Source organism: Zophobas morio, unplaced genomic scaffold (genome assembly GCF_036711695.1).
Source record: "Zophobas morio isolate AGI-343-1 ecotype UQ-CSIRO unplaced genomic scaffold, CSIRO_AGI_Zmor_V1 ptg000014l, whole genome shotgun sequence".
Lineage (NCBI taxonomy): Eukaryota > Metazoa > Arthropoda > Insecta > Coleoptera > Tenebrionidae > Zophobas > Zophobas morio.
The window spans coordinates 2,458,779-2,473,651 of NW_026972119.1; the positions used below are offsets into that span (position 1 = coordinate 2,458,779).

General features: G+C 32.3%; 1 protein-coding gene across 3 annotated transcripts in view; it reads right to left on the reverse strand.

The window, feature by feature from the left end:
- How (held out wings) overlaps positions 1-13,433 on the reverse strand; it is a 54,970-nt gene extending 41,537 nt beyond the window's left edge. For 2 of the 3 annotated variants that reach the window (XM_064056284.1, XM_064056286.1), the window contains exon 1: positions 13,156-13,432. In XM_064056284.1, coding sequence (XP_063912354.1) covers positions 13,156-13,282 — 127 coding nt within the window. In that variant the 5' untranslated portion in view covers positions 13,283-13,432. Of the gene's footprint in view, positions 1-13,155 lie in introns of all 3 variants that reach the window. The other variant, XM_064056285.1, reaches the window with a different exon arrangement.
- Positions 13,434-14,873: the final 1,440 nt, after the last annotated feature.

Genomic DNA, 14,873 nt, shown 5'->3' on the forward strand with positions numbered 1-14,873 from the left:
TAGACCGAGTATTTCTCGGTAATTCCATTTTTTCATCGAGTCAATTTTCACTTCAATTAAGATTGCGCCTGCAGTTACTCCGCAGGAAAAATCCACGGATAGTGCGCATGTAAGCATTAACCCCTCCACTGTGCACCCATTTCCAAAAGCATGTGTCCCACCCCCCGTGCCGAGCTTATGATCAACCATCGAATCGTACATCGGGAAAAGCACACGTGATGGTTTCACTGAGTCTGGACCTGAAAATAGCTGTTCTAACAGTTTCTAAGAATAAGTCTGTTTACCCATGGAAGATCGACCTGTGGCGCTGTTGCCATACCACTAAGACAAACTAGGTGAAAAAGCAGCCAGTCTTGCAATTAACTCAAAGTTGAGATAATTTACTACACATTTCGGCTGTTTTGGCATTAATGTTCTAAAAAAGAACTAGAATATCTGTAAAGAAGTCAACCGTTTAAGCTACAAAAAAGTGATTAGACCAATAAAATGTATCCACATATTGCTAATCTCATTCAAACACAACATGACCTAGTGCCAATTTTAAATCTTGAATAATTCGAAAATTATTTCAGGACGTTTGAGGTTTGTTTGCAACAGCTGCGGCATGTAACTTAGTCATAGAGAAAATTCCGTTTCATAATTTTTTTGTTTTATATACTGATTATTATGGTTTCGCGTACAGCCTGCTTAAAAAAAAGACGCAACAGACTTAATCTTTACCTGAACTTTTGATCTAAATATCCGATGTTTCACGTATTACATACCATAATCACTCTCTTGTTGCAATAACTAATAAAACTTTAAAATAATTTATACATAAATGAAATTGAGAACTGTAAGTCGCACATTTTAAATTGCACACATACAAAATGAAAATTCTTATACTGAATGTTATGGATTCTTCATTAAATTAAAAAACCCATTAGTGGCAATTTCCAACATATAGTAAAAGGTACAATAATGCACCAAAAAGACACAAAGTCTTCATCCCTAACGACAATTTTAAGTGGCAAAAACAGCTTGTTGGATGTCTAATAAAGACTGATTTTATTTGTTGTCATAACAACGATGGAATTACAGTTATTCTCCTTCCTTAAAGGCCAAATAAGTCATTAACCATGTAGACCTAATTTGATGCTAAATATTAATCCAAGAATAGCAGTATAAATCTCATTTCTGTATGATTTTTTCCAAGTAAGAACTAAAGATTTAAAAAGTGGATTACAACTTTTTACGTTGCGTGTGTATGAAGGACGTATGTACACATAAGCATGTAGGTCCTAATAGCGTCATGTTTTTAGACATCAAAAATCAAAAGCAGGTATAAGATTCTAAACAAACTCCAAGATCTGAGCTTCAAAAAAAAAAAAAAACAAAGACTTTGTTTCATGCAATACGTTGTTGTGAATTGCGTTATTTTTTCACAACAATCAGTCCATTAGTTTCTAAGATTATATGTCTAATAAAATCGCCAACAGACAACAGACGACAGACACACGGAAACGGAAGACCCACAAACCTAAGTGATTAATTTATTTTCAATAATCTATAGACAAAGCTTCCAATTATTAAAAAACAAATAATTTCAAGTGTAACCACCACAAGTGGAAAATGACATCATATTTTAACGTTATTATATAATTTCTTCTATTTTGACTACATTAAAACTGTAAAACAACCTTCACAGATCAAATTAACTGTTAACGTATACTTGTATAGCAACTTACTAATAGAAAACTGTTCCCGTAATAATATTAATTTGGATGTATAGAAGTTTGTTTTAACTATTCTATCGTCGAAATTAGTTTAGATAACATTTTTGTTTTCATATATATTTTTTTTAACAAGTTAACAGTCAACTTGCTGGAGAAAGTCCAAATTAAAAGGGGGTTGTTGAATCAATTATCCAAACTGGGGCCAGCATCAACGGGCTATCGTCAGCTTTAGATTGTAATAATTACTTATTACATCACGTCGTCATTTTGTGTCAAATGCAATATTTTCGAGTCGTTCTTTTGAATATTTTTGTGATACAAGCATAGAGTAATCTCAATGTTTCTAACCCCATTATGAAATAAAATCTCTACAAATTTAGACAAAAAAAACCGTGAACAATAATTATCAATCACACAATTCATGTAATGGCGATCAATTTAATTCTCTCTTAATGTCGCACAAACATGTGTGCGCATTACACATTTAATGTATCGCTTAGTTCTCTTTATTCAACCGACATAAAATTACAAGTGCACATTCACACTGATTAAAAAAACCACAGTATAATAATTTAGAAGATCAGATTCCGAGCTTCTCCATTATACACAGAGAACTATTACAAAATAGACCAGTATTTTTGCAGCCTTACGCTTGATGACGTTTTCGTTTGTATCCATTATGCAAGCAACGTTTCGGCACATGTGCTTTGAAACGCAAACGTTTCTGAATGCAAATTCATTATAATAGTTTGATAGCTAATAAAATAGCCATACCAATGCTTATGTGATCCTCAGTCCTCACGTCCCAGCAAATTAAGTTTTCAGTCGTTTCTCGTGTGATTCATCAACATGTGTGCTAATTTTTTCTTTTGTTTGGGATTATGGCCAAAACATTAAATTATTTTTAAAAGCGCGTAGTTAAATCACTAAGCAAGTAAACTACACTGGCGGTTTTTTTACGCGGACCCAATAATCTAAATTACATGTATATCACATACAATACGAGTTGACAAGAGTTCTTAACTACATTGTACATTGACCTAAGCAGAAGTGTAGGTATGTTGTATTTACAGAGTAACCATTGTTCATGTTTAGAGTTGGGGTTAATAGAGAAAACCATTAAAATGAAAAGATTGTTTTCAAAAACAGAAATTACTGATACAATTATCTAGCAATTCAATAGTAATCGTGCTTATTACAAAGACGTCGTAAAATTTTAAAATGTTATTTAAGGTCCATTTTGCGAATATCGTAAAGATTCTTCTTGACAAAATATAACATGTATACACACCTATTTACGTGACATAAATTACAACTACGCGTACGTACAAAAATCGGTCTAAAGAATATGCACAGTGCTTCCCTCACCATCTGAAGCATGACGAATAGCCTGTGCATGTCATACAGATTACTTGTCCGGAAAATCTTTATGTGAAAAACCACTTAACTAGTCAAAACTACGTTACACCCTAGAATTTGAAGCCCTAGAAAACAATGCTTCGTTACTGTCACGAAGTCAATAACAAGTTAGTGAAGAAAATAAAACAAAAATATTCTTTTCAATGATGTTAAATTTCACGCTGTTGGATCTTATAAAAAATCAAGGTAAAGATTAAAAAAATTACATATTATGCACCTTAAATTGTTTGTGTAAAGTCTACTCAAAATTACAGAGAGGTACCATGAACGCTTTTCGAGATATAATATATGCTATTTCAAAGAAGTTCGTTACAAACTTTCTAAGATGAATTAAAAAAATGTACTGTTCAGTTTTGATTTTTTTAAACAGCCCATATTCACGTGCTTAATTAAAAATAACAGAGGATTACTAAGCCAAAAATAACACAGTTTAAAAGTGATATTTACTCAACAAAATTTTCAGGGGACGTGATTTTCTGATCTTTAAATCATTACTAGCGTTTCACCAAAAAGAAGTTCATTATGTATTTTCTTAAATAAATCGTAAACTTTGATTCTGCTAACTCTATTTTTTTTAAGATAACCCCTAGAGTTTAAAACCAAATAAAGTGGATCATTCAACTACAGATAAAATAGCATGTTGTTACCGTTACAGTTTTATTCGTAAAGACAAATATCCAAATTCTGATATATAAAATTAATAACATATAAATTCTTGATATGTAATCAGTAACCACTAATTAATAACAACAAAATTATTTCCTAGAAAGCTGAAAAATTTTAAATAGACCTTTTTAGACTTAATCTGGAAAGATACTGCATTATAAATTACACTTTTTTAACCATCCCTTGCGAGTAATTCCAAAAACAAATAAAATTGAATTTCAACTCGTACTTTTCAGTAAACTCTGAGATGAAATCATCAAATTTTTGGGAAGTATAATAAATTTTAGTCTATGTTCTGGAACGAAACGTAGAGAAAATATGAAGTTATAGATTTGTCACAATGATCCAATGTTAATACTTAGATAGATAGGCCTGGGAGATAAAAGGCGACCAAAAATAAATAAAAACTGTTTACAAAACAAAACGAAATTAAACACATCGTTGAATCTGAAAATAAATCTCATTTTACAAAATTACAACACAATCTATCTTATGTTTATCATATTTATCGAAGTTCCTAACCGCAGACACGGTTTGTAAATCCGGTTATTCTGATTTATTCTGTACTAGTTTCTATAACGCCAAATGTCTGAGAGCTTTAAAACTTCATAAATTCGGCGAAGCACATTAGATACAATTACAAAAAAAAATCCGTAATCATCGTGGACACCGCATCAGAAACAACGTTAATGTTGCACTAATCTTTACGGTAATGTATGAGGTAACATATTGTCTGTGTAGAATTATACCGTACCGTACCCATTATTCAAATGGTTGACTAAACAGAATAGTCATCACATGAAACACTGTCATTGAATTTCTTGAAAAAATTAAGTACTATGCAGCGCAACTGGTGCAATATGTATGTAGTCGCTCTGCCCAGTTGTCAAAAAATACAGTAGATCTTCAACAGATCTTATACACCCTAATGATGCCAGGAATTTACTGTTATTAAACAAGAGTGCTGGTGACAGCAAGGCCAAAAATTAATAACTTCATTTCCAAAGTGTGTTCTAAAATCCCTGTTTATAATTTTAATTTTTCATAATAATTCACATAAAGGACACGTTCATTTACATCTTTTATGATAGTAAATCGACATACACATTAGCTTGGAACCAACACAAAAAAGTGGTAGTTGTATCGTAATATTGCTTGGAACAACCATGATACAGATATGTCCGAAAAAGGCGCTAGTATTTTTGTGCAAAACACACAACAATTTGCTGGTCCACATTATCAAGAATAGTGGCGAGGTATTTATTGCACGTTTTGAATAAATATTGAATTCTGGTGAATTTTAAGTAAAGATTGGTTGCTACAAAAATTTCCCATATTTAAAATAGCACATAAAAATAATAAAGACCAATGTCGCACTTTTATAATTATAGATCTAAAATGGCAAGTGGGCTTCGTCAGTTCATACAATTTTAAGATAGACGAAAAATAAATGTATTACAACCGAGGCAGGAGAAAGAACATGCAACTACGTAGTGGAAAGAATGAGAATTACAATAAATTTTGTAACTCATAAGTGAACAATTCAATACACAGAATATGTGAAGCACAAATGGACACCCACGACATCTTGTGCTATACCTAAAGAGAAAAATATGTCAAATATATCAAAATCAAGAAGGTCACATGTAGTGTGGTGGATGAAAAAATAATATAAACAGAAAATGCTGTTTTTTATTAATTGTTTGTATTGGTTTACGACATTTCATCACGTTTCGAAATTAATTCAAATTAAAGCAATATATTGTAGCTGTATACAATAAATATAAATTTATTAGTTAAATGATTCAAAATATATTTACAATTTTCGTTCGCTCTGCTGTATAGATAACCTCGCTTTAACACTGCCAATGGGCCAAAAATCAAATAACTGTGAAGTAACATTTAAATTATTAGAAGCTGACAAGAAGATGCTTTGGCATTTTACCACAAAAACTGTATATGTGAACGCGTGAACAATAGAAAACGAATTAAAAACACTAATTTATCACTGCAATTTCGAGCAATTACGACAAACATGTACTAACGAAATTTTTAGGTTAACAAGTTTTTTATCGAATGTGGTGTCATGCGATAAACGGTAAACTGACTGACTGCAAAGCCTGATTATCAACTCTTGGTATCTAGCAGATCGGAATATAAAGAAATACATTTAAACCAGAAAAAACTAATAGGCAACTTACTTCAAACGTTATATTTGCAACATACATTTTTAGTGATTTACAAAATCATATTGTTTGCGGCTACAATACCTATTTTCAATATGTCTATTTATTTAAAGTACTCAAACTACCAGACACATCATTTTAGATTGGACAATGTTTTACTGCTACTGTAAAATCTCAATTAGGAGACAAGGAAGTTGCATACAGTGGCAGCCAAAATAAAGTAGGACACTTTTCTTTGCCCAGTGTAAATTTCAAATTTGTATTGACGTTTAAATGTCATTGCTAATGAATACCTATTCAAGTGAGTCCAGTTTACACAACTAAATTTCTTGAAAAATCCTTTCAAGAAGTGTTCTACTTTATTTTGGCCGCTACTGTATAAACAAGAGACAGTATATATACAGGCAAGTCCTCCCTTATTGGGTACTCATTTTAACACGCATAAAACAACTTTTGTGCTCGTAAAAAACGGCTACACTTTCATGCTCTTTGTGCGAACAAATACGTACTTATTGTTTTGATATCATATTTTATTATAAATCAGAGTTTAGGCTCGAGTATTTCACATAATCTTAAAATTTCATCCCACGCTGACTTTATGAGATCTTCAGTTGAAAAATAGTAAAAGAAGAACAAGTCGAAAGAATCTCGAATCTCGATGGCACCTGCAGAGAAAACGGGCGAACGGAATGCCAACCAGTAACGTGGAGAAGATCAGCGACCAACTGACCGGCCAACGGGACTTAACTTCTATACGCAAATGACGACAATAAAGATGTTTTATCCCTCATCATCGGTGGTCACTTCCTGTTAAGCGGAATGGAATGCACCGACCTGGAGGAAATCGCCTTGTACCACAACCTCAAAAGTCACGCTGCAATTGTTACAGAAGCCAAGGTCAAGCTGAGGCGGTTGAAAAAATATCTGTGTCAGGTAAGCGTGTTTGATTTTTTTTATTTGATGTAAAGTAAAAAAAAACATTTTCCCAAAAGTAACGTTCTAGTTGAATTCTGAAGTGACAGTGTAGATATTTGTGGGGTGACGCATAGCTCCTCAGAAGATTTATGATGTATTTAAGATATGTAAAACAGATTCTTGGTGTAACCTGTTTTTACTGCTCACATAAGAGACTTCCGGGATAAGGAACATCGTCGGAGGTACATAGTCTACGCAATTAAGTTAGATCCATAAGTTCCTTTGTAGCCAAGCTAAAAATGCGGTATTGAAAGAAAATGAAGGTGGAAATAAATCTGAAATAACCTTACAAAGTGATTAACATAAGGCTGAACATCTGGATTAACCCGTGCACGATTTTCTTCACGTATGCATAAATTAATTAATACATAGGTGCGGTTGTAACGCATAATCGTTCGTATGGCACTAAATGGTCATAACGTAATCAGAACTGGTGACAGGGCATACGCCATTTTTGCCCATTACCTCATTCTTAACATGCATACAGTAATGACTAAGTTCTACTTCTTTCATATGAACAAAAGAGTTGCATTATGAAATACAATGAGTTTTTGTATAAAGCACTGAAGGATGACATAGTTTTCAATTTAGTGAAATATTACAATGTATAATGAATTCTGTACACATATTTAGAATTATTTGCGTAAAATCTGCAACAGGTGTTTATCATAAATCGACGATTACATTGGAATGTCAGTTATACTGACATAATACGCTAAAAAACTGTTGCATTTGCCGTCCTGCTACTGAAATTTCGTCATTACTTGTTATTAACGCAGCGCCAAAATATCTAATTATTGAATCTTAGTCACATCTTACGTACAGCTTAGAACATTATTTTTAAATCATTTAATGATTTATGTAATAGCTGCAGGATACGTTTATGTAATTAAATTATGAACTATTAAAACTGTCTACTTGAAATCGAATTGAGATAATATAGAATTGAAAACAATGCAGATTCGTGGATTCATTCTCCGCACAAAATTGTTGTTAAGACACTTTCCGAGGCAAATTTATTGATGAGTTAAAATTGTATACTGACTTGTATTGGTCGGTCCACAATTTTATTACCTGATGGCAGAGCTATCCGATTAACACATATAAATATAAATGAACATAAAACTGGTTATCTTCATGTTCTGGTAGGTCTAGAAAAATATTGTGAAATATGAATATTATCTACTGACTGAGTAAAAATAACAATTTTATTGAAATGATTACAGAAACTGAACTGTAGATAAACATTTCACTGACAATTAGAATTTGTTAAAACAGAGGCTTTTAATTAAGTTTTCAGATCTTTCCATTGCTATCAAACAATACTGGCCATAAAAATACTTAATCAAAAAACCGAAAAATAATTGTAAACGTTTGTCCATCACATGTGAATAACGGCTAGGACAACAGTGGACAACCTGAATGTGCTGCTTAAATTACAACTTTCTTTAAAATATTTACGGTATGTCTATATTTTTTCTAAATGGTTATCTATTAGCGATTTAATATGTCTTTTTTGAATAATAAGTAACCTGAGTCCAAAATTTTTAGAATAGTATAAACTAATTCTGTACAAAGCTTACTTTTCTCTCTCTGGAATTTAAGGTTTACAAAAATGATAAATATATATATACCCATCTAACGTACAATTAGGAACAACACACCTAATGGTTCGATGTGCAATATAATAAATTATGATGCAGATAATTTTGCATCGTCCAAATTTTTAGGCGACTGTAACCAACAGTTGTAAATATTACGGAACCACAGCACATCGCATGTTGATCAATGACTAAAGAAAATGCAGATGACCTAGATCTCCACAATTACCACCCAGACTGATCAGCTAGAACGCACGATGGGTAGATAACTATGCGTCTTTCTCACTGAGCGCAACAGTATTACAAATAATCGTATATTGTCCACAAAAATTATCGACATTTTACAATTTATCAATTATAGTTAAACATATGTTCAAAAATGTGAATAATCAAAATTGATGTGTTTTGTGCTACTTGGGGATGTAGCTTTTTCACCACGTTGAAAGTAATTCTAGTACTGCTTGCATTTCACTTGCGACCTGATTTTTACAATGCACTATCAATCCCAAATACTGAATTACATATGCCAAGTTAACTTAGCCATATAACTATAAACAATTCTGTTAACTATGTACACGCACTATACATTTTTTTTAATTGGTAAGAGAAATATATATATATTATTTTAATATCTTAATGTAACACTAACAACTATTCCCAGAAATTTACAAAAAAATGGGGCAATCATTTTTGAGATAATTCATTTAAATAAATCGATTAGCTATAGAACTTTTGGGATATTGTGTGGAAACGATTAAAAAAAAAACAAAATAGACACATTCCTGAAGCACAAGAAATATCTTATCTCAACCAGTATTTTTGAAAAAGACACATACATGTACGTACGTACTCTAAAATTAAACCCAATGCAGTGGCCGGCGTCGCTGACAAAAAAAAATATTGTTTCTGCTTATTTTGAGTGGAACGTTTTCTTTCTATTATAATTTTATGGTTTGAATAAATGGTATTTCTGTATCAGGACATCCTGTATATCTTAAGAGTATCTAACATGTACGAAAAACGCATAAATCTTGTCTTAAAAACTTTAAAGTGTATAATACGTTTATTCTGAGTACAACAAATTATCATACTTCTTATAAACTTCCTTTTAAACTTCCACTTCCTTAGAACGTCATCTTAAGTCATATTTAAGGACAATCAAACTTAGAAACATGCTTTATAATAAAAGAAAACAAAACAACTATTTTTGCTAGAACAAATTTCAACTACATATACCTATGAGTTTAAAACACTTTCTTTTAAATCTCAACAAATAAATAAATAAAAGAGCTACTGGGCCAGATAAAGCGCAGTAATTGTTGCTTTTAATGAAACATATTTTTCAATTAAGAATAACGTAAAATGCATTTTACTTTAAGGCGTTTAGCCAAGTTGTTGTTCACTAGCCAAAAAAAAAACAATTTATTGCAAGCAATTTAATTATTTTAAAACATACCTGACATATTCTACCCAGTACTTCTACGTTAAGCAATTTAGAAAGCTTGTGTTTGCAACAACTTTTCATAAAGATTTTAAAAAGAATTACTTTCATCGTACATGCTGGCGGAAAACCTTACTCAAACATATACATACGTACAATTAATTATAAGCAATTAAAACAGCACTAAAAAATTATGTTTGTATACATATATGACGTAGTATAAAAATTTACAGAACCATAAATGCCACATGCTTCACCTTTTTGATAGTACTACCTCACTGTTTTATCATACATAAGTTTATTAACAAACCTACAGTCAAATAAAAAAAAAACTGCCAATGCACATCTAACTGCAACCAGCACAGCAGAACAGCACTGAAACGAATTAATATTACACAATCCGTTGATTTTTTATTTGTTAAACCTACTGTATGGTTTATTTTGACTAGTTCGAGAAAAATTGTCTACGTATTTGGGAATTGTTGATGGAGGAATTGTCAACGAAACATGACAATACAGAACAACTTGAGTCTATTTTTGATAACTTTTTTAGATTTAAACATTTTTGGTTATCATGACGGTACCACGTATCTATTTTATTATTTTATTATTTCATCTTTCATTCTATACAATATAAGTATCACACTAAAAATACAAAATTTTCTATCATCCAAGAACAGTGGCAATTTGTTGTACCTGTTAAATAAGTATATTAATGACTCTAGAAATTAGAACAGTGGAGAGAGGTTAGACATAAACTGCATAAGCATATACCATTGTCCTATATTTTTCTGATTAATTTTTGAAAGTATCTAGCAGAAAATATTTTGTGATATCTTACGGCAGTTCTTGCCTATTTCGTTGTATACGCCATAAACGCCACAATAACAATACAGACGTTAGAGAATTTCATTCTCATTTTCCCTGACCTTATAAGTTAAATTCCTCATATTTCCTACAACAAAAAAAATAGTCGAAAGGCCCTTTTACTCATCATAAAATTACTCCTCCGAAAATTACTACCAAAATTTGTATATAAAAAATATTCTATACTTGAATGGCAATATGTGCAAGAAATTGCGCAGACGTTCAAAACATGACCATGTGTTTACATAAAATTTTAACACCGAAAAACCCAGTCAGATTCAATATTTCGTTTTATTATTTCCTTAGGTATTTTTATACTTAGAATGCAACTTTTCACCGAATATGAATTTCCTGTTACCAGAACGAAAGAGACTCATCCTTCAGGATCACGAAAACATCTCTATTTTTTTTTTTTCTATAAGCAAATTCCAAATTTTCAGGATAGATCTTTTAAACCAAAAAAAAACTAAAAAAAACAATACTTCGCTTTAGCACTACAAAAACGGTATAAAAAAGAAAAAAATAGTTTTCACAGCTCCACCACTAAATTTTTTGCGTAAAATTATATACATTAATGGCACTTTTACAACAAAATAATTTTCATGAAAACCCAACATTCTCAAGTTCACAACTTGCTATATAAGCTTCACACTTATGAAACGAAAATTTAGAAAGTTTTTATGAAATGTGAATCGTTATATATTTTTTTTAATATACAACGGAAAACAGTAGCTACAGTACAGGATGAAAGAAAACACACAAGACTATTACTAGGAACTAGTGATATAACAACAAACAAACTAGTGATTTCTAGTTTTGACACTTCATTAATATATACTCCTACATAATAATCAGTGTAATCAATCTTTAAAAAATCGCGGTATACCATTGAAACTGTGTGTTTAGTGTAATATGAGTATACATAAAAAATGAATGTTGGTACTATTCTTAATGATTAAAACTATTTAATTTACAATCAATTTAACAACAAACATCTAAAAATGTTGTCTACTTTTATTAAGTATCATTAACTTAAAAATATGTAACAGATCTATATCTCGACACTGCATATAAGAGAGTTAGTTATTCCTTTCCGACATACAAAAAAAACCGTAATTTCTTTCAAAGATAGTGTTTATCGTTCATTGCCAATTATAAGTAAAACATAAATGTATTTTTGATCATCTTTTTTGCATAAACAATAATCTGAAGTGAAAAATAGACTGGGTGAATCAAGAGCAACAAACCACGATAATGCGTCAAAGCTGGCGCACAGAAGGTCATCCGTTTCTTATAAACCTGACACATAATTATAAGACTTTAAAGGCAATTAAATCTTATCATTTATGGCAAAATTTGATTAGGTATTCAATAATTAGGTTCATTCCTAACGTTTTTAAATATTTAATGAAAGTAATAACAACAAATGACAATAAACATGTCGTAATTTTATGCCCCGTTCTTATAAATTTTATTAAACAAATAAAATTTAGTTTGATTGAATTCCGACGCCACCTCTTACTCTCACTTATCAATGCCCAATCAAATTTTGTATCGAATCAACTAATCCTCAGAGTGTATAAATCTTATCTCTGATTCCGGTTTTTATCCAATGAGATTCGTGAAGGTTGTAGGGGTGCATAACAAATGAATGTACAGGTAGGAATCCACTTCTCAACCTGTTGCTTCCACCGGTTGCGCCCTATGAAAGGGTGCGTGCTTTCACATACCGTAAACAATTAGTTTATAAAGCATAGAAATGTGACAACACGTTATTAGCGCTTACCGTCCGCCCACTCAAGTTATAAAAAAAAGCCTTCTATTATTGACAGCTCGACGAAATGACATCATTGTCTGTAATTTGTTGCTACCACATCTAAAAATGGCAAATGACATTATGGCGACCGCTTAAATCGAAAATCTTAGTCGGCCGGTCGTCTCAGAGAGAAACAAAAGGCCAGCGCTGAGCCGGTCTCTGGTGTAGCGATCGACTTTTCTGAGCAGTTACCTACATACCGAGCAGCCAGCGTAATAAAGCCACGCCTGCCGTTCGTGGAGGTTGACCAAGGCAGCAAGGAATTTCTGCGTTTTCATAGTTTTCGGCGAAAATGCTCCCTCGAGCCGCCGCTCGGGCGAACGATCTGGCGGCACGTCTGGGTCAACAGTGCGTCACGGCCTGTCACATGTTCGCGATATGGGCCATATCTCGGCCAAAAACGCGAAAATCGGCCGCGCAAGAGCCCTCGGCGACGCATCGGGGCGAAAATTCAGTCTGGTCAACTCACCTTCGTCCAGAAGACGTTCGACGTGAATGAATACGTTCGGAAAGGCTGCGAGTTGTTTCCTATCTTTGAGTAACTGTGCTAAATAGTCCGCTATGCTCTGCGTCGAGGCATTCGTTGTATCACACATTTTGTTAACAAAATGTCCACGGCAACACGGTTTCTACAAACTTTGTTTACTGGCTGTTATCATGGACTTTTGACACCAACTTTCTCAACGCACTACAAACTTGAACTGAGATGGTAGGAGGTATTTGGTTGAAAGTTGAACGGGAGTCCATGACTGAATGTGCGGCTGCGTACTGAAAAAGTCGCCTCTGCGCAGTTTGGATTGGCCATATAAGGGGCGCACAAGTTTTTCGGATTTAATTTAATCTCTTCTTGGATTATGTTGGTCGAGAGATACCATCGCAAAAAACGAACGCACGGAAATACGCCCTTCGGAGAAGGTTTTTAATTAATTATTTCATAACTTACCCGACATACAATCCAAATCAAATGCTATTATTATGAAATCTTTCTGATGCTGTAGGATGTGCCTCACACCTGTTTCGTCATTAACAAACTTTCCACTATGGTTCAAGAAATCGACGTCTGTCTCAGATTTTCCACATCTGCAAATTAAAAAAGAAAGCAATTGCATATTTACATCGGAAAACATTTTCTTGCAAAAGTGTACTTTTCTAATTATCAAAAATGACCCTTTTTTGTAAACTTCCATTTCAAGTCAAGGGTCCATTACTATTCAAGGTACCGGAATTCCTTGGTAAAAATCAAATATATAGTAGGTATATGTATCATTTTCACGACTACGGACAACAAAGTTTTTAACCCAAAGTTTTGGATTACACGATAATATTATCTACATTCAAGGGATGTGAATTACGTTTGTCAAGAATAAAATTTAACCCAAGTTGTAAATTTGTGTTTAAATTACTTATTTATATAAAAAATTAATCAGCTATACTAAACTGATCAAAATTATCATTGAGGCATAACAGTAATCACTAATCTTTTCAAAAATAAAGACTCCTTTTTTTTATTAAGTAACTTCATACATAGTACTGTTCTATAAACTTCTAATGTAACTACTTGCATAAAAAAAATCGTAAACGCTTTAGCTAAAATAATTTAATTCAGTGAAGGTTGCTAGGTAAAGAATGGAAAAATGCACGATCAAGTCACAAAAAACTTTTCACTTTTCAAAAATTATAACACCAACCACAAAAAAATTGATATTAAGAAACACACATAATTGTACAATGTTCACAGCCCTAAGCTGTAATTCCACTTTTAAGGTCATTTTTTTTTAAATCTCGAAAATACTTTTTGTTACCAGATACCCAGTACTGTGTTATGTTTGTTATTTCTTATATCCAGAATTTAGTACATCTCAGTACATTAACCCTTAGCTGATCGGTTGTACAATAAAGCTTTTCTCTTCTGTTCAAGGACAGTAAGTATGAATTGTAATACTTTTTACTTTCCAAGCGTAAACTCATCATTTCGACGAATGTATAAGTGCATGTTTTCTCGACATTTCATAACTTGTAGAACAAGAAAATATCGATCTCTTGTTTTCATTTGTTTTTCGTTTGTCTATTTTTCGTCGATTAACGATTTTCGTTGAAACAGATCTCCGAAATTATTGAACCGTTTTCGTGTACTTCAACACTATCGTGTAGATGGTAAAACGCTAACCAGAATTTATTTGTTCATCC